Source organism: Patagioenas fasciata, chromosome 9 (genome assembly GCF_037038585.1).
Source record: "Patagioenas fasciata isolate bPatFas1 chromosome 9, bPatFas1.hap1, whole genome shotgun sequence".
Lineage (NCBI taxonomy): Eukaryota > Metazoa > Chordata > Aves > Columbiformes > Columbidae > Patagioenas > Patagioenas fasciata.
In genome coordinates this window covers 26166509-26184296 of record NC_092528.1, presented here as the reverse complement: position 1 = coordinate 26184296, position 17788 = coordinate 26166509, and the positions used below count along the sequence as shown (strand labels likewise).

The 17788-nt window shown below is 58.8% G+C and overlaps 1 protein-coding gene across 5 annotated transcripts; it reads right to left on the bottom strand.

The window, feature by feature from the left end:
- Positions 1–145: 145 nt before the first annotated feature.
- On the bottom strand, positions 146–16750 carry MUC4 (mucin 4, cell surface associated). 5 transcript variants are annotated; one of them, XM_071812676.1, is made up of 29 exons: positions 16521–16750; positions 15912–16118; positions 9688–15816; positions 9214–9353; positions 8915–9079; positions 8678–8836; positions 8386–8516; positions 8070–8158; positions 7584–7760; positions 7339–7482; positions 7110–7229; positions 6695–6897; positions 6383–6461; positions 6064–6234; positions 5802–5903; positions 5356–5592; positions 4918–5052; positions 4635–4813; positions 4384–4543; positions 4189–4287; positions 3456–3638; positions 3289–3362; positions 3006–3070; positions 2513–2712; positions 2144–2312; positions 1891–2064; positions 991–1028; positions 816–913; positions 146–587 (listed from the first exon to the last, which is right to left on the bottom strand). In XM_071812676.1, exons 1-29 carry the CDS (start codon positions 16582–16584, stop codon positions 531–533), a joined length of 9948 nt encoding a protein of 3315 aa, XP_071668777.1. In that variant the 5' UTR covers positions 16585–16750; the 3' UTR covers positions 146–530. The 5 variants fall into 5 exon arrangements, with proteins under 5 accessions (XP_071668777.1, XP_071668778.1, XP_071668780.1 ...); XM_071812677.1 differs by having other exon boundaries at positions 8678–8833; XM_071812679.1 differs by lacking the exon at positions 5356–5592.
- Between the last annotated feature and the right edge of the window lie 1038 nt (positions 16751–17788).

Below are 17788 nucleotides of genomic sequence, written 5' to 3'. Positions count from 1 at the left end.
GCGGCTTTGCAAGGGGATGAGGGGACAGAGCAACAAAACAAGCTGCATTCATCTTCTCTTTGGCCCTGTGGCTGGGACCAGCACATAAGAAAGACTTGAGAGCGTGGTGACAGGGAATAGGGTTAGGGCAAATTACTCAGCAGCATGTCACAATTTTTGGTTTATTCTATTTTGCTCCTAATGGGTTACAATTGCTGTGTTTCCCCACCTGACTCTGCTATTGGTGGCTCTGTCATGTCCAGTTACCCTGCACTAGGGCACACCCCGATGCACACACACTCGAGGACTACCCCGATACCTCTGCAGGTCCTCAGGAGAACGTGAAATGCTCTTGCTTTGGCCATCCAATGTAAAACCACATTTTTCATTAAAAAAAAAAAAGCACCTCCTGCAGAGTGAACCCTCCCACAAAGACCAGACCCCAAAAGGCAGCTGCCTCTGCCTCCACGCGGGTGCCGTTTTCGGGAGTGGGTGGTGGGGTTGGCAGCAGTGGCTCCTCCGTGATCCCGGAGGCAGCAGGCAGGACGGCTCTAGGGCTGCTGGGGGGGCTGGTTCAGGGGCCTGAGGTGGGGTCTCTGGATCCTTATCTGTAAAGGAGGGACAGGCTGGGCCGTGCTGTCACTGCTGCATGGGCTCTGCTCTTTGCTATGAGCTCAGGCAGCAGGACAGATTCCAACACCGGTCAAAATATCACTGATGCTCCAGCATGAGGCAGAGCTCCTCAGCATCTTTGAGGCCAGGACATTGGTTCCCAGCCCACAGCCCCCTATCCCGAGCCTCTTCCCTGCCCCCAAGACAATAACCCCCAAGCAAACCTGGACTGAAGGGTCAATGGCTGGCAGCTGTGGTTCCCAACACCTTTCCAGGGAGTGGGAGCAGGGGGTCTCTGTCCGCTCTCCTGCCATGGTCAGAGCTGGAGCAGGAAAGATGAGCAGAGCTTGAAGAAGACCAGAGGGAAGCAGAGCCAGGATTTCACAGAGATATACTCACAAGAGAAGGTCCGTGACCTCCAGAAGGTCTCCTTGGTCCTAGAAGGTGAGGAGCAGAAAGGAGATGAAATGTCAGGGGAGGCTGGGGGAACCTCTGCTTGGTCCTGGCACCTGGGTAAGATGGAATTGGGAGCTGGGACTGAGTCTGGGGGTGAAATGAAGCTATGAGAGGAGAAAAAGCCTCAATTGTTCTGCAACACACAATTTCTCGCTTTGCCACAAGCGCAAAGGAACAGAGGCGCTTCCCACCGAACCCAGCTCCAGAGCCGGCAGCAGGGGCAGGACATGGCTCTGAATGGTGTGGAGGGCTTGGGGTGCTGAGCTCCTCCCGAGCCTGGGTGCCATGCTGGGACCAAGGGCTGTGGTGGAGGGAAGGAGATGCTGGTGCTTCCACCCCAGCCTGGCACCTCATCAGGCATCTGCGAACTCCCTGCTCTGCAGGACTGCAAGGTCCATTCCTGCAGCCACCTTTTCTTGCTCCAGACCAGCTCTTTCTAGACCGATGTGGATTGCAGTGGAAATAATTTAAATGATATTCAAATGAAAATTAAACAGAAAGCCCATCCGTAACCAAGTACCAGGTGAGATGAGGAAGAAATGCAAATATTTCCTGACATGGGGGAAAAGGGAAGGTAATATTCAATCCACTGATGTCATTGCACCCCTGAGGAGTAGATGACTGGAAAAGGCACTGGAAGATGCTAAAAAGACCACCCAACTCAGGTCCTTCCCCAACCAGGCTCCCCCTGCCCAGGCCAGATGAGTCCCACTGGTGGGGGATCTTTCAGATACGGATTTTCCACCAGTTTTTCAGGCTGGAAAAACTCTTCCTGATGCCCAACTTCCATTCCCTGGTGCACCCGCAGCACCCATCACTGTGCGGGTCCAGCCCATGGCTCACCCCCGGTTCCAGTGGTGGTGCCGGCGGCAGAGGTGTGAGGCCAGGCAGGCGGTGCTGAGCAGGAGACACAGCAGGACCAGGGCTCCCACCAAGATGCCGAGGAAGGCGGCGAGGCTGATGGCCAGTTGCTCGCACCGAGCACCAGCCGGGGAGAAGATGGAGAAGGGGAGACAGCTGCAGATGGAGAGAGAGAAGTAGTGACGCTGTGGGAACCGTGGCCGGTGGCCTCGTCCACCCCCAGCACCACTGTTACCTGCATGTGGGTCCCTCAGGAAGGTGCTGGCAGTGGCCACCATGCTGGCAATAGCCCATCTTGCAAGGGGAGATGCAGATGAAGCCAGTGGTTGTCACGTAATGGAGCTGATAGCCTTTGTAGCCATACAGACCACAGGGGAAATATGGCCTCAGCTCAGCCACTGTCACTAGGAAGGAACAGTATCAGTTTGGCCACACAGCAGCATCACTTCTTGATGCTTCCCCAGGTCTCCCTGAGGTGGATCCATGCCCACCTATCTCTCCTACTGGTACTACCTGAACCCCAGGGCACACAGGGTGATGGGGACAATGGGGACAGTGGGGTGCTCCTCTAGGACTCCCTGGCTCAGCACCAGGAGCAACTCACGCTTCACCAGGTCGGTGATGTTGTCCCGGTGCAGACGCTGGAAGAGGAGGAGCGTGCCCACCTCCCGCCGCCCTCGCCGCCCGTTGAAGGCACTGGTGATGGCCCCCAGCAGGTCCTTGTTCAGGAACTGGATGACAGTGCTGCGGCTGTCATAGGCAAACTCTGACACCACCACGAAGGTGAAGCCATCACTCTCTGTCCTGCAGGGAGAGAAGGAAAGGACGGGGCTGCTGGAGGAGCCACTGCTGCATTGCAAAGTGACCGAGGCTCACTGTGCCTCAGCTTCCCCATTTGGGGAGTGGTAAAGAAGGGACGAAGCAGGAGATGGAAGGTGTCATGGGGCTTGTGTCTCCAAGGGTTTACCAGCATCAGGACTAGAAAAACAGACTCTGTGATGGGGGAAAATGCCCTTTGTGTCCCAAACCCTGTGGCCCCATGCCCAGCCCTGCTGGTTCCCTGGGGTGGGCAAGGGGCCACTCCACAGCTGACTCACATCTGGGTGATGTTGGTGTTGCTCTGGAAAGCCTTTACCTCCAGGGAGCCCAGGATGGCTGAGACCTGTGGCAGGGGAGCAGGATGGTGTTAGGGAAAGGCAGGACAGCACCAGCGCAGCTGTCACACGGCTGGTGCCACCTCCCTCCAGGCCTGCAGATCCACTGGGTCCCCAGGGATCCTGCTGGACGGGGGTGCACAGAGACACGGGCACCCAACGCTGCCACTCCACTCTGATTGCCGGTGTGTCCCCCTCCCCGAGCCTGTCCCCTCCGGTGACATACTGTGCCATTGACTTCCCCAGCAGTGGCGTTCCACAGCGTCCTGACCCGCAGCCGGACACTTCTCCGGGGGAGATCTGCCAAGGGGAAGCCACAGGGGTGGCTCTGGCATCCCAGGGCTGGGATGAGCAGGGTTGGGGTTCACCCCCCTGCCAGGCACAAGCACCCACCTGCACTGGGCAGCGGCCAAAAATCCCCCCCTGCCACCAGGCAGTGCTGGTCCGTGAAGGCTGGGGGGCAGGTGCAGGTGGGGGCGCAGGTGATGGGGTGGAGGTGGCAGTGTCCCCCATTGCTGCAGTAGCCCTCAGGACAGGAGCGGGACCCACAGGCTGAGCCACAGCCCAGATCCTCACCTGTGGGACAGGGAGCCCAGGTCAGGTGGAGCCTTGAACCTGGCTGCAGGGCCAGATCCATCCTCAGATATGCTGTAGTACCTTTCTTCCTGGTATTTTTTTTCCCTTAAGACTTTCAGTATTCAGGTCCTCAAAAGCCCTGCTGGAGCCTTTAACCCTCGTGAAAACCCAGCCTGCTGCATTAGAACAGGAGCAAAAACCATCTGCCCAACCTCACCAAAACCGTCCGAAAACAGGATTTGTATCAGGCCCCCAGCCTCCACATGTGCATTTGAACTTTGGTGGGATGAGAATTTTTTTTTACCCCTCAAAGAGAGAAGTTGCAGGGAAAAGTTCCCAGTGGATCTGTGAGATCTGCAGCCTGGGAGCATGAGGGGTAGCTGGAGTCAGGTCCCCTCTGTTAAAGACAGTGAGGGCTTGGGTACAGAGCTCAGCCAGCTCCCCCTCCTCTCCTTCCCAGCCAGTTCGGGTCCCACAGGAGCCCTTTCCCACTGAGACCCCAGGGGTGATGGGGACAAGGATCATGCCCTGCTGGGGTTCCCATACTCACCCTCCTCTCCGTCTGGGCAGGAGCAGGAGTAGCTGCCCACCGTGTTGGTGCAGGTGCTGTTCCCTGGGCATGCCGTCCCCTGCGCGCACTCATTGATATCTGCCAAGGCAACACAGCATGGCACCAGGAGAAATACCTTGGCCAGGGTCCTGAGAGTGCTCTGGGTTCCCGGTGGCCATGGTGAGATCTCCTCACCTGAGCAGTGCCGTCCGTCACCGGTCAGGCCGGCTGGGCAGGGTCCACATCCAGCGTGTGAGTCGCAGTTCACTCCAGGGAAGCATCCCTGGGCACAGGGGTCTGGCAGGTCCTGGCAGAAGGGACCTGAGTAGCCACCCTCACACCTGCAGGCTGCCAGCTGGGAAGGGGAGAATGACACCAGTGGTTAGGGGACACGAGGAGGATGGCTGGACAGAGAAAACAGCCAGCAGAGCTTGCCAGTACATTACCTGCAGGGAGGACCCCCTGAGGGTGACGGTGTTGCTGTAGTCGCACTCCTGGCTCCTGCTGCAGCTGCAAAGGGTGAAGCGGAGCTGGAGAAGGGCAGAGAGGTTGTTGGACCCAACAGCTTCCAGGTTGACAGTAAGTGGGGACAACTCGTGGGGCTCCCACGTCAAGGTGCCACTCTCTGCCAGGGGGAGAGGTGGTAGTTAGAGGAGGTGGCAGAGGAAAGGGACTGGGTGGCTGGTGTCCCTCTCCTCCTTCCCAGCTGCCACATCTCTCTTTCCCTACCTGATATGTTGAGATCTGGAGAGAGGTGGGGGATGAAGTGCGCACCCATCCCCACGGCACGGTACTGCCTCCTGACCCTTTCTGCCCTGAAGGCTGTGAGTGACGTGTCACCGATGATGACGGGAGGGAAAGCATCTATGGAAAGAGCAACACAGTGTGCAGCCAGATGTTTGCTGTGTGGCCTCGGCACCCTCTGGCTCTGAGTCCCTCCTGGTGAGGATGGGACCCCAAGCAGATACTGCCATGACCATCCACCAACAAGGCCCTTGTGTTGTACAGCATGGTAGCATCTCACAGGCTTGGAGACCAGCCAGCCAGGCAGTGCAACTCAGAGACCTCAGTGACTTCTCTCCTGTCTCACATGGAGCAAGAGAGCCCTGGGAGTGAGTATGGCACTTCCCGGCTATCCATGCCGTGCCAAGGATCTGCCGCACTTACTGAGTACCACCTTCTTCTGCTGGAAATCGGCAGCGAGGCTCTGGGTGGCCAGGCCCAGTGCCATGTCCCCTGTGCTCAGTGCATCATAGATGCACTCCCTGCTACCATGGCACTGCAAGGCTGCCAGCTGGTACAGGCTTTCGTTCTCCTGCTGCAGCTGGGACAAGAAGACAGGTGTGAAGTTTGTTAGCAGTGAGGGCAGAGGCTGAGCAAACAGGCTGTGCTCTCCAACAGTCCCTGCAAGAGAGCACACCATGGGTATTGGCTTTGGATTTTTAACATTTTTTTATATTTGAGGGCTCTTTTCCATGGAGTGGTGAGGAGACTGAAGAGCTTCCCAGGCACCACTTTCACTCATGCAAGTGTCTACATCACTCCCGCCAAAGCATGGCCAGGAAGTGCAGGAATGGGGGAATCAACAAGATAGATCCTGAGCCTGAACTTACAGGTCAACCCGTAGCTGTAGATCTCCTCCTCGCTGCTGTTCACGGGGATGGAGGTACCATTTGGCATCTGGAAGTCATCTGCGGGGTCATGGTCCCACACACCTGGTGGAGCATCACCAGAGGTCTGGAGTTCCCCATGCTGGGGTTGACCCCCTCTCTGGCACTGGCTGGTGTTTAGTTTAGACCCAGCATTTGCCAGCCTGCTTTGGGGTGGGAAGGGGACTTTGCACCCTCGTTCTGCAGCCGTGCCAGAAGTCCTCACCCAGGAGGCCCTTGGTGCTGTTGCGGTACCGATCAGGCAGGTTGCAGACCATGCTGAGGATCCCAGAGACGGCTGAGATGGAGATGCTGATGGCCCCATCAAAGATGGCGGTGATGGAGGAGTCATTGACCAGCAGGACACCAGGGCTGTAGTACACATCGGCACCCAGGTCTGCAAGAGAAGGGGAGCACAGAGGGAGAGTCCACAGTGTTTGATGGGGCTCAGGATGGCTGTCCTCACCCTGGTCAGGGCTGGTCCGTGTGGGAAGGGGACACCTCTCGTCCCTCCCCAGATACATTTAACAGCACATCCTGCTCACCTTGGGAGTAGGAAAACCAGATGGTTTCATCATTCAGGAGGACTTGGATGTCACCCTGACTCCCCAAGGTCCACTCAACCTGCAAATCATGGCAGATGTCCCAGTGAGTCTCTGCTGGCCAGCTTGTGAGAAGTGTTAGAGCTGTCTAACCCACTGCTGTTTGAGATTTGTTGGGGTCATGGGAGGTGGCAAGGAGAGGAGACGCTTCTCAGGTCCTGGCTGCTTGTAAGTGATGCAGAGGTGATGCCCAACCTGCCACAGGGGTCTGTCCCGTTAAATATTCAAAGCAATACCTGGGTCGCTCCTACTCACTGTTGCAGTGGTGGTGGAGACGTACTGGGCAGCGAAGGCCACGAAGCTGGTGGCCTGGGCTGTGCCAGTCTGGGCTGTGCGCCCTTGCAGCACAAAGCTTGTCTGAGCATCACCGGCCACCAGCAGGACAAAGTCCCCAAGCCCATTGAAAGTGTAGTTGAGTCCATCCAGGGTGGTGATGTGTGGGTCTCCAAAAGCACTGGCTGGGGTCCGAAGGAGATGGAGCCATTTTGTGGGGAGGAAGAAAAGCAAATGCTGGTGTCATTTCAGGGAGGAGAGCAGCCCCATGTGCTGCACTGGGCTCAGCTGTCCCCACCAGGATGCTGCAAAGTGTGGTTAATGCGTGGGGTCCATGTATGGGTGTGCCACCCACTCAGTATCCTGGCACAGAGGAGGCAGAGCCCTGGGGACTCACCAGGGGTGGGTGGCACGTAGCCCTCACAGTTGACTTTTGGTCTCTTCTCAGCAAACCTGGCACAGAACAGGGGCTTCCCCACGCGCCGGCAGCACCAGTCGAACGCCTCCAGCTCCTCATCTGCAGTGGAAGGCAGGTGGGTGCTGGGGGGTGGCCGTGACCCACTGTGCCTGCAGACTACTTGGCACTCAGGTTGTTTTAGGTTGAGGGAGTGGCAGTGCCCACTTACCAGTCCCAGGGTGGATGGGGAGGCTCCAGGCTCTCTCCTGCCAGCCTTCCAGCAAGCTCCCATCTTGGTACAGACATCGCACTCCGGCTCCGGCTGGGCTGGGGGACGTGGTGCGCAGCATCCTCATGGAGGCATCTGCTGGGCCTGAAATGGTGCAGGGCATCACAACCACCCCCAGAGCAGGAGGGGACCCACTATTGTCCCCCCACTCCATGGCTGGCCCCAGGGGGTATCATGCTTGGCACCTCTGCTCTGGCGGTAACGAGGATCCAGCTCTGCCTGGGGCCTGGAGCAGGGACATGGTGGCAGCTCGCTGTTCCATGTGTCTGGTGCCGGCTGTGCGTCCAGCCACGTCAGGCACTGCAGCCTGTAGTTCACCCGGGAGCGACTGTCCAGCCTGTATATCCACAGCCCACGCACATCTGGGGGAGCAACCAGAGAACAGCACAGCTGGGCTGGGGTCTCGCCTTGTGCCAAGGGGGATCCCGTGGGACAACCGTCCCTGGCCATTGACCTCACACGAGGTCTCCAGGCTCCCTCTAGAGCCGGTGTGGCCGTGGGAAGCCACAGTAGGACAAATAACACCCGTGCTCTGCTCTTGGTAGCCAGCCCAGGACTGGTGGTTTGGCTAGCCCATCATCTCACAAGGACACATGTAGGGGACACGGTCCCAGGGCAGAGCACAGGGGTCCCTCCATCTCCACCCACCCCGAGGCTCCCCAGTGCTGTACCAGTGCCGGTGCTGCTGTGCTGGTCGGGTCGGTACTTGACAGCTCGTGGCTTTTGACTCAGTTCGTTATTTTGGGCGTAGCCATCGCCACTGTGTGGAGAGAGGAATTTTGGTGTTCCCTCCTTGATGCCTCTCTCCTCCGCTCCCCATAGAGGAGCTGGGATGGGAACTGCTGCTGTTTGCAGGGGAGGGCTTAAATGGGACAGAGTTGCTCCGGGGGTGGGAGCTGGGGTCCCCTGGAGAAAACATCTCCAATGGCCCCAGCATAGTGCTGGGAGAAATCCCTGCTGTCCCAAATGCAGTCACACACACGGCACCTGGAGAAGCCCATCAGCACGTTGCCCGCAGCCAGCTCCGTGTAGTCCCACCGCATCCTGCCATCCTGGTACAGCAGCAGGGCGAAAGAGCGGTTCCCATCCGTCGTGAGGACTGCCTGGTAGGTGTTTGTCTGGAGAAAGCCAAGGCACTCCCTTAGCACCCCCAAAGCCTCCCTGACTTTCCCAACAGTGCAGACTGAGGTGGTGAGACCCCAAATGCCACAGGAGGCCACCAGCCCAGCGCTGCCCCAACCATCGCTGGTGGCCGTCCCCTTTGTCACCCGCTGCTCACCCGTGTGTCATCCAGCCGGGATGGGTATGCTGGAGCCTTTTCCCATGTCACCTTCAAGGTCCATTTTGCTATGTAGAGGATTTTCAGGTATTTCTCAATCTTTGCTTCCACGTCACGGACAAGGGGGTCTCGGGTAGAGCTGAGGGTGGAGTACTCCTGCTGGTTGGCAAGAGAGAGGGTTAAATGGGTAAACTGGGAGCAGGGGTCTCCTCGAAGAACATCTTTGATGGCCCGGACCTGGTACCAGGTGGTGCCAACACCCTGGGAGAAATCCGCATCGTCCCAAAAGACGGCCACCATTGGCAAACCCTCCTGGCCGCTGAAGCCCTGGGGAGGTGGGTTGGGGTTGGAGGGAACATAGTTGTCCGTGGGTGGGAAAATGATCTGTCCGTTATCTGTAAACTAACCAAAATAACTCGTTATTTGCCAACAACCCAGCAATTGGATGAAAATTGGTTTCTGACCCATTTCCATTGAGGTTTTTTTCTACCGAAGAGGTTGTATATCACTTATGTGCTTGGCAAGGAAGGACTCACGTAAAGAGCATCCCGCAGTGACTTCCCAAAGGGGAACCCGATCTCTGGCTTGAATAGAGGGGAGTTAAAATCCACTGTCCTCTGGATGTACTCTTGGTCACCTTCCTCCGTGCCAAAAGGGTAGAGTGAGGCTGCTGGCACTGACACAGGCAAAAAGGTGAAAAAATAGCATTAATGTTTGCTCCATCCTTCCTCTGGCCAGGACAAACTCTCTGCCTTGCTGCTGGGTTGCTGTGCCTGCACTGCTCCCGGCCAGAACAATGCTCTGATAGCTTGTAACTCAATTTTTAACTCAGTTTTTAACTTGGAATATGATACTATCAGATAGCCTATTTCACTTTTGCCCACACTGGCAGCCCAACATGCAGTGCAGACAAGTGACCCTGAGCAAGGCTGTACCCTCAGTCATCCTGGTGCTCAGTCAGCTGAAAAGCCTTCCTGCTCTTTGCTTCAGGAAAAAGAAAATCTACTTACTGAGGAACCCTTGGGTGGGTTGGGGCTCAGAGGTGGGATTTCTGTGGCCAGTGACGGTGTGGACAGATGTTCTTGCTGCTGTAGCCGGTCCCCTCTGTGTCCCAAAGGCAGGGGCAGTGGCAGGATTGATGGTGGCTGGTGGTCTCCCCAGTGCCACAGTGGCTGGGGCCAGGAGACCTCCCACCTCCTTGACTGGGCTTGCTGGGGCTGTGGGTGCAACAGCCATGGTGCTGCCTGCAGGGATGGCCGTGGCATTGCTTGGTATGATGGCCGTGGTGCTGCCTGCAGTGACGGCCGTGGTGCTGTCTGCAGTGATGGCCATGGCATTGCTTGGTGTGATGGCCATGGTGCTGCCTGCAGTGACGGCCGTGGTGGTGCTTGCAGTGATGGCCGCGGCATTGTTTGGTGTGATGGCTGTGGTGCTGCCTGCAGCGACGGCCGTGGTGGTGCTTGCAGTGATGACCGCGGCATTGCTTGGTGTGATGGCTGTGGTGCTGCCTGCAGTGACGGCCATGGTGCTGCCTGCAGTGATGGCTGTGGCATTGCTTGGTGTGATGGCTATGGTGCTCTCTGCAGTGACGGCCATGTCCTTGTTTGGTGTGATGGCCACAGTGCTGCCTGCAGTGATGGCCTCAGTGCTACCTGCAATGGTGCCTGCAGCGATGCCTGTACTGCTGCCTGCAGGGATGTTAAAAGTGCTGCCTGCAGTGATGGCTCTGGTACTGTCTGCGGCGATGGCTCTGGTGCTGACTGCAGTGGTGGCTGTGCTGTTGCCTGCAGTGACAGCTCTAGTGCTGCCTGCAGTGATGATGGCTTCAGTGCTGTCTGCAGCAATGGCTGTGGTGCTGCCGGCAGTGGTGGCCATGGTGCTACCGTCAGCAACAGCTGTATTTCTGCCCGTAGTGACGGCCGTGGTGCTGCCTGCAGTTATGGCCATGTCGTTGCTCGGTGTGATAGCCAAAGTGCTGCCTGCAGCGATGGTTCTGGTGCTGCCTGCAGCGATGTCTGTGGTGCTGTCTGCAGTGATGGCTGTACCGCTGCCTGCAGTGATGGCTGTACCGCTGCCTGCAGTGATGTCGAAAGTGCTACCTGCACTGATGGCTGTGGTGCTGTCTGCAGTGATGGCTCTGGTGCTGTCTGCAGTGATGGCTGTACTGCTGCCTGCAGTGATGATGGCTTCAGTGCTGTCCGCAGCAATGGCTGTGGTGCTGCCTGCAGTGATGGCCACGGTGCTACCTGTAGCAATGGCTGTTTTTCTACCTGCAGTGATGGCTGTGGTGCTGCCTGCAGTGATGGCTGTGGTGCTGTCTGCAGTGACGGCTGTGGTGCTGTCTGCAGTCATGGCCATGTCGTTGCTCGGTGTGATGGCCACAGTGCTACCTGCAGCGATGGTTTTGGTGCTGTCTGCAGTGATGGCTCTGGTGCTGCCTGCAGTCATGGCCATGTCGTTGCTTGGTGTGATGGCCACAGTGCTACCTGCAGCGATGGTTTTGGTGCTGTCTGCAGTGATGGCTCTGGTGCTGCCTGCACTGATGACTCTGATGCTGCCTGCACTGATGATGGCTTCAGTACTGTCTGCAGCGATGGCCGTGGTGCTACCTGTAGCAACGGCTGTTTTTCTGCCTGCAGTCACGACCATGACGGCTGTGGTGCTGTCTACAGTGACAGCTGTGGTGATGTCTGCAGTGACGGCTGTGGTGCTGCCTGCAGTCATGGCCATGTCGTTGCTCGGTGTGATGGCCACAGTGCTGCCTTCAGCAATGTCAAATGTGCTGTCTGCAGTGATGGCTCTGGTGCTGTCTGCAGTGATGGTTCTGGTGCTGCCTGAAGTGATGACTGCACTGTTGCCCGCAGTGACAGCTCTAGTGCTGCCTGCAGTGATGACGGCTTCAGTGTTGTCTGCAGCGATGGTCGTGGTGCTGCCTGCAGCGATGGCCGTGGTGTTGCCTGCAGCGATGGCCATGGTGCTACCTGCAGCGGTGGCTGTGGTGCTACCTGTAGTCACGATCATGTCATTGCTCGGTGTGCTGGCCACAGTGCTGCCTACAGTGATGGTTCTGGTGGTGCCTGAAGTGATGGCCTCAGTGCTACTACCTGCAGTGCTGCCTGCAGCAATGCCTGTACTGCTGCCTGCAGGGATGTTAAAACTGCTACCTGAACTGATGGCTGCGGTGCTGTCTGCAGTGATGGCTGTACTGCTGCCTGAAGGGATGATGGCTTCAGTACTATCTGCAGCAATGGCTGTGGTGCTGCCTGCAGTGACAGCAGTGGTGCTGCCGGCAGTGCTGCCTTCAGCGATGCCAATGGTGCTGCCTGCAGTGCTGCTTCCAGCAATGACTGTTTTCTCTCCCCAGGCAGGTACCCCCAGCATCGTCCGGGTGCTGGGAGGGGACATGCTCGCTGCCTGTCCCATGGCAGGGCTGGTGACAGACTTGGGAGCAGTGCTGCCTGTTGTTGGCTCGGAGTGGGTCCACGTGGCTGCCGGCCCCTGTGTCACACCAACACTGCGTGTGCCCATGGTGGCTGTTTCTGATTCCCGTGTTGGGCTGTGTGGGCTGGGCAGGGGTGAACTGGGCACTGAGAAGGCGGGGCTGGGACCAAGGATGTCCCAAGACCCAGTGGTTGTCTCCATGCTGGGGGAACGTGCTGCTGGGGATAGGACAGGTTGCCTGCCTCCACCTACCCCGTCACGTGTGACAGCCGGAGACAGGGCACTGCTGGTGCTGCTGGCCTCCGCTGTGGCAGACGGCAGGGCTGCGGCGGTCTCAGTCACCACGAAGGCGTCTCCACTGGCAGAGGTGGCTGGCAGGATGGTGTTGCTGTGGGACATGCTGGCAGCTGGCACAGTAGCTGGGCTTGTGCCAGCAGCATTGTAGACATGCACATGGGTGTTGCTGATGCTGGCTGGGGGTGCTGCACCCTCGGCACTTCTTTCAAAGGAGGTGGTGTCTCCTTGGGTGGTGGTACCTCCAGTACCTGACTGGGATGCAGCTGTAGTATCCCATGCATTTATGTGGCCAACAGACAGCGAGGAGACCCCAGCTGAGGGCTCGTCTTCAGCGACAGATGATGCCACTGCCATCAGGTGAGTGTTCTCAGGGAGAGAAGGAGGCATGCTCACATCTGGCTCAGTGTTGCTGTGAGTGAGGCCAGGGAAACGTGCTGTAACTAGCTCTGCAGCTGTGGGTGACACTGTGCCCATGATGGCCACTGCTACAGGGCTTTTGCTACCCAGAGCAGAGTGTGCCACCATGGTGGCATCACCAGTGCCTGGCTCAGCAAGCCTAGCCACAGGGGTGGGCAACCTCAGGGGCAGCCCTGTAACCCTGTTCCCCAGGGTGGGAGAAGCCATGTCCTTGTTCACATCCATGTCCATGTCCACGGTGGGCTCAGCAGTGCGGTAACTGTGGTCTGAAGCAGCTGCGCTTGGCCAAGCAGCGATGCTCGCTGTGGTGTGGGATGACGCCGTTGGGGCTGTCTCTGGGGCAGTGTCACTGGTGCGGGTGGTACCTGTCATGGCACCTGCCCTGGTGTTTTCAACCAGAGTTGAGCCCAGAGCTGCCTGGGTGGTGCTGTCATCTCCTGCCGGTGGGGACCTGTCCCCGCTCCCCTGTGAGGTCGTAGTTTTGGGGAGCAGTGGCGTCGCTGGCTGAGGTGTCTTGCTCGCGGTGCTGGGGTGGGGGCTGGCCAGGGCTGGTGATGCGCTGGGGTCAGGTGTGGATGATGGGGCTGAGCGACTGTGCCGGGGAGCCAGGAGTAGTAGATCCACCAGGGAACTGGTATTGAGACCATCTGTGCCACGGGTGGGAGGTTCTGGTGATGACCCAGCGGTGACAATCATATGGCTGGGAGCTGTCCCTGATGCACTGGTCCCCAGGACAGGAGCTGCACTAGCACCTGGGTCCTCCTTTGTGCTCACCTCTGGGGACACCGTGCCCAGCACTTGCCCCACAGTGCTGCCATCAGAGCGGGGGTCACCTGAAGCACCCATCGCTGGCAGTGGAGTAGGTACCAACAGTGAGGACGTTCCTGCTGCCGTCTTCAGGGGGACGCTGGATGGGGACAACTGCGGAGCCATCCCTGCAGTGGGACTGCCTTCCAGGAGAGGGGGGACATCTCCTTGCAATGCCACAGGGCCAGTGGTTGCTCTGGGTACCCCTGGGGTGCCTGACACAGCCATGCCTATGCCTGGTGCAGTGCTGGGTGACCACGTCTCTGCCCCTGGAGCTGCCCCACGTTGGGGTCCAGCACCGAGCGGTGAGGCTGGTGTAGGTCCAGGCGTGACACCAGTTCCCAGGGGTGCTGAGCCTGCAGTGGGACCAGGCTGGCTGTGGCTGGGAGATGCTTTAGGTGCTGCCAGGGTGGCACTGTTTTCCCACAGCATTGTGGTGGCATTGCCACCAGCTGCCGATGCTGTTCCCATCCCTTCTTCATTAACCGGAGTGTTGCTAACGATGGAGACAGCTGGCCTGGTCCTGATGCCATACCTGCTGAGGGAAGATGTTGGTGCAAGAGTGGCTTGAGGGGACCTGTCTTGCTTTGCTCCACCAATGCTTGTGACAGACAAGGTCATGGTTATGCTGGGTCTGGTTATAGGGGATCTGTCTGCAGCTGCCTCTGCTGTGGCGGTCCCAGAGCCTGTTGAGGGGGTTTGGAGGAGCAGAGACCCTGGAAAGGGATCACCGGGACTGTTGGGAGCTGTGTGGTGGGACAGCCCCATGTTGAGCCCCACTGGGGTGGCCTTGGTCTCCAGGACAGTATTGCCTGCTGTGGCTCTGGCACTGAGCTCACTCCTGATGGACGCCAACTCAGTGTCTGCACTTCCCAGAGCTGCGAATGACGTGGTGGGGACGTGCTCTGCAGCGGTGATATCCATCACCATAGCTGGTGTTTCTGGAGCTAGCGTGGTGCCCTGAGGGTGGGTGACAGCATTGGCTCCAGGTAGCTCATCTGCAGCAGCACTGGGGGCCACACCACGGCGGGGGGGATGCGACTCTCCTGTGCCCGGCACAGTAGCAGGGAACTGCGGATGAAGGGCTGGAGACAGCTGGGCAGGGGGCATAGGGGGGTCCTGCAAGGCATTGTGACTGGTGCTGGATAAGGCAATTGTTTCTGGCTCTGTAGCTTCACTGGTGCCAACGGTGGCAGAAGAAAAGGTGACCTTCGCTGATGATGCACTTGGAGGGTCTGCAGAAGGTGAAGTTGCTATCCTGGCTCCCTCTGTGGTTGTGTGTGGGGGACTCCTGGGGAGGCCAGCGGCGGGGCTGGCTGGGGCTGCTGCTGGTTTCACAGGGCTGTCCATGTCCCAGGAGATGCTGGCTGCTGTGGATGGAGGTGAGGTGGCCTCCTCCAACCCTGGTGTGATCTCCTGGAACAGAAGCACGGAGGTTGCATGTTGCTCAGGAGAACCCTTGCTGATGCTGGGAGGTGACATCCCTGTGCTGTGCTCATCACGGGGCAGTGATGGCACCGTGGTCCATGCTGTCTCTGGTGGCCCCTCTGCAGTGACAGCACTGGTCAGCTCTACCAGCTCGTTGGCATCAGTCAATTTGTCAGCGACTGAGGAAGATGCTTGTATTCCTGACACTGGATGAGTAACCGGGGCATGTCCCACTGGTGGGGACAGACCTGGTGCTGGAGGAGCACGTCTCAGTGCACTGACAGCACCCAACAGCGGCTTGGCTTCAGTTCCCTCTTGCACAGGGTCAGTTGTTCCCAGGACTGGCTCTCCAGGAATGCTGTCTAGAAACACTTCCACAGCCGGCTTGGGAGTGCTGCTGCTTTTCGGTGGTGATTTGCTTGTCCTCCTTACAGTGGGGACACTTGGAGCTGGTGACGATGTGGCTGTGGCTGGCCCAGCACTGCCACTGCCTGTGGCAAGAGCCACTGCATGTCCCGTTGGTGTGAAGGACAGAAGCTGCCCGTGTCGAGCATTGGTGGGAGCCAGAGGGACACTGGTAGAGTGGCTGGCAGCACCTAGAGAGGAGACCCCAGCCCCTGCCCCTACCTGGGGGCTGCCTCGTGTAGCTGGACCTGCAGGGAGAGCTGCCACGCTAGGAGACCCCCTCTGCTCCCCACTGTTCCCGGCTGGGGCCAGCGGTTTTGCCATCACCTGCTGCACCAGGCTGCCTGTGGGGCGAGACAAGGTGGCCCCAGATGGATCAACCCCGCCATGGCCCCAGCAGGCAGGAACCCGCCCGTGGCCAGCTGCCTGTTGGCCTTACCTGAGCCACGGTTGTCCACCAAGGTGATCCTGTCGGTGAGGGAGGGGTGCTCCGGTTGGGTGGCCACAGTGACAAGGAACGCCTGGCACATGCCCAGGTCCAGAGGCAGCTCAGCGCTGGTGCTGTCTGCCATGGGGGAGACACTGCCCGGCTCTGCTGGGGCTGGCGCGGGGGCAAGGGGCTGCTCTCTCGTCACCCCGGGTTTTGCTGGCAGCACAGCAGGTTGGTGAGGGCAGAGCAGAGGAAAAAAACAGCCTGGGGTCCCTATCGCCCTCATCCCTCCTCCCTGCTGCAGGACGAAGGTGCCCCCAGGCGACATGTCGCCCTCAGGCGTTGTCCCCACCCCAGCACACACAGCTGGACCAAGCCGAGAGCACCCCCCTGGGTGAGAGTCCCTGTGTGACCCACACACCCTCTTCCATTGCCACAGTAGGGGGACCATGCCAAGGCTGTGGCACCAGTGGACAGAGACGGCGGCAAACCCCAGCCAGGCACTCGATCTCAAACTTGCAGCATTTGAGCAGCCGGAGAGTCATTTGCAGCTCATCACTCAAGTGGCTTCGGCCACCCAGTCAGACCAGCAGCAGTGCAGGTGACCCCAGCACTTACCTTGTAGCACCCAAAGCCCCCACAGCACCCAGTTCCGGAGCAGCCATAGGACCCAGCACTCCATGGTGTTTCCTCGGTGGCAGGAATGGGGCTGTGACTCTCCTGTCCCAGGGGAGCGACGCAACAGGGTGGCTCCGTCAGTGAGCACTCCCCCGGGCACCGAGACGAGGGTGCCACGTGCCCTGCCTGGGGCACTGACGGGTCCGTGTCCTCGCAGCCTGACATAGAGGTGGCTGTGTCCCAGTTCTGGGGACCCACTCGTGCTGGGGGATGCCCATTTTACCATGGAAGGTTTAAATGCCTTTCCCAGGCTGACCCCATGGTTGACATCCCAAGGTTGGGGTCCCCAAACACCCAATAGACTACAAAGTCACCTCACACAAAGACACTGGGATAGCAAGTGGGGAGTAGGGGTTCCCAGCAGCTCTGGAAGGGGCAGGTCAACCCTGGACCCTGCATCTGTTATCCACCGCCCCTCCCCATTTGCTGCTGGGTCCCTGCCACGCTCCCCTGCACAGCTGATAACCCCCGGCAGGGGTGGGCTCGCTGCCAAGGAGGAAGAAGGAAGGAACAACCTTCTGTTGCCACCTCAGGGTCCCGCGTTAACCCTGCCCCAGTCCCCCTCCCAACACCGCCGGCGGGGACCTGCGTGCTGGGGTTATCTGTGCCATCGCGGCAAACGCCCATGCAAACCTGGCTGGGGGGGTTGTTCCCGCATTGGTGATGGGGCTGGGCCTTTTCCCCGGGTGGTAAGTCACCTTCCACAGGGGACAGCAGCCAGGCACACCCGGCCATGCAAAGGGACGCAGTGAGGGCACTGCAGCAAACCCACGTTTACTTCTTCATGGGGTCTAACCCAGCTCTGGAATCATTTAAGGGGGAAAAATAAGTTAGTGGAGGTGTTGTTCCTCCTTCGCTTCATTAACAGCCATCTCACGTGGCTGCCATGCCACGGTAGCTGCACTTTAGGTGGGGGAAACTGAGGCATGGAGAGCCCAAAGCACCTATGCATGGTTGTGCCCACAGCAGCACCAGCAAAACTCCCTGTTCCCATGCTCAGGGAGGGCTGGGGAATCCAAGAGGAGCTGTGGGTGCACATGGTATGTAGGTTTTGTGGCTGGGTACCATCTGCCACGGCCATGCCAGGGCAGCCAGGTGACTCACTGTGCATTGCGGGGTCTCTTCTCTGAAGCCACCAGCTCCGGAGAAGATGTCATCCTGGGGACCAGGTACTACCAATGCCCATGGACCTGGTGGGTTTGGGCACC

Coding starts and splice junctions, on each gene's coding strand:
- MUC4 (XM_071812676.1), bottom strand. CDS start 16,584: ATGGAGTGCTGGGTCCTATGGCTGCTCCGGAACTGGGTGCTGTGGGGG. Junction 4,288..4,383: donor TGACGGACGGCACTGCTCAG/GTGAGGAGATCT, acceptor TTGCCTTGGCAG/ATATCAATGAGTGCGCGCAG. Junction 2,313..2,512: donor CATCACCGACCTGGTGAAGC/GTGAGTTGCTCC, acceptor GTTCCTTCCTAG/TGACAGTGGCTGAGCTGAGG.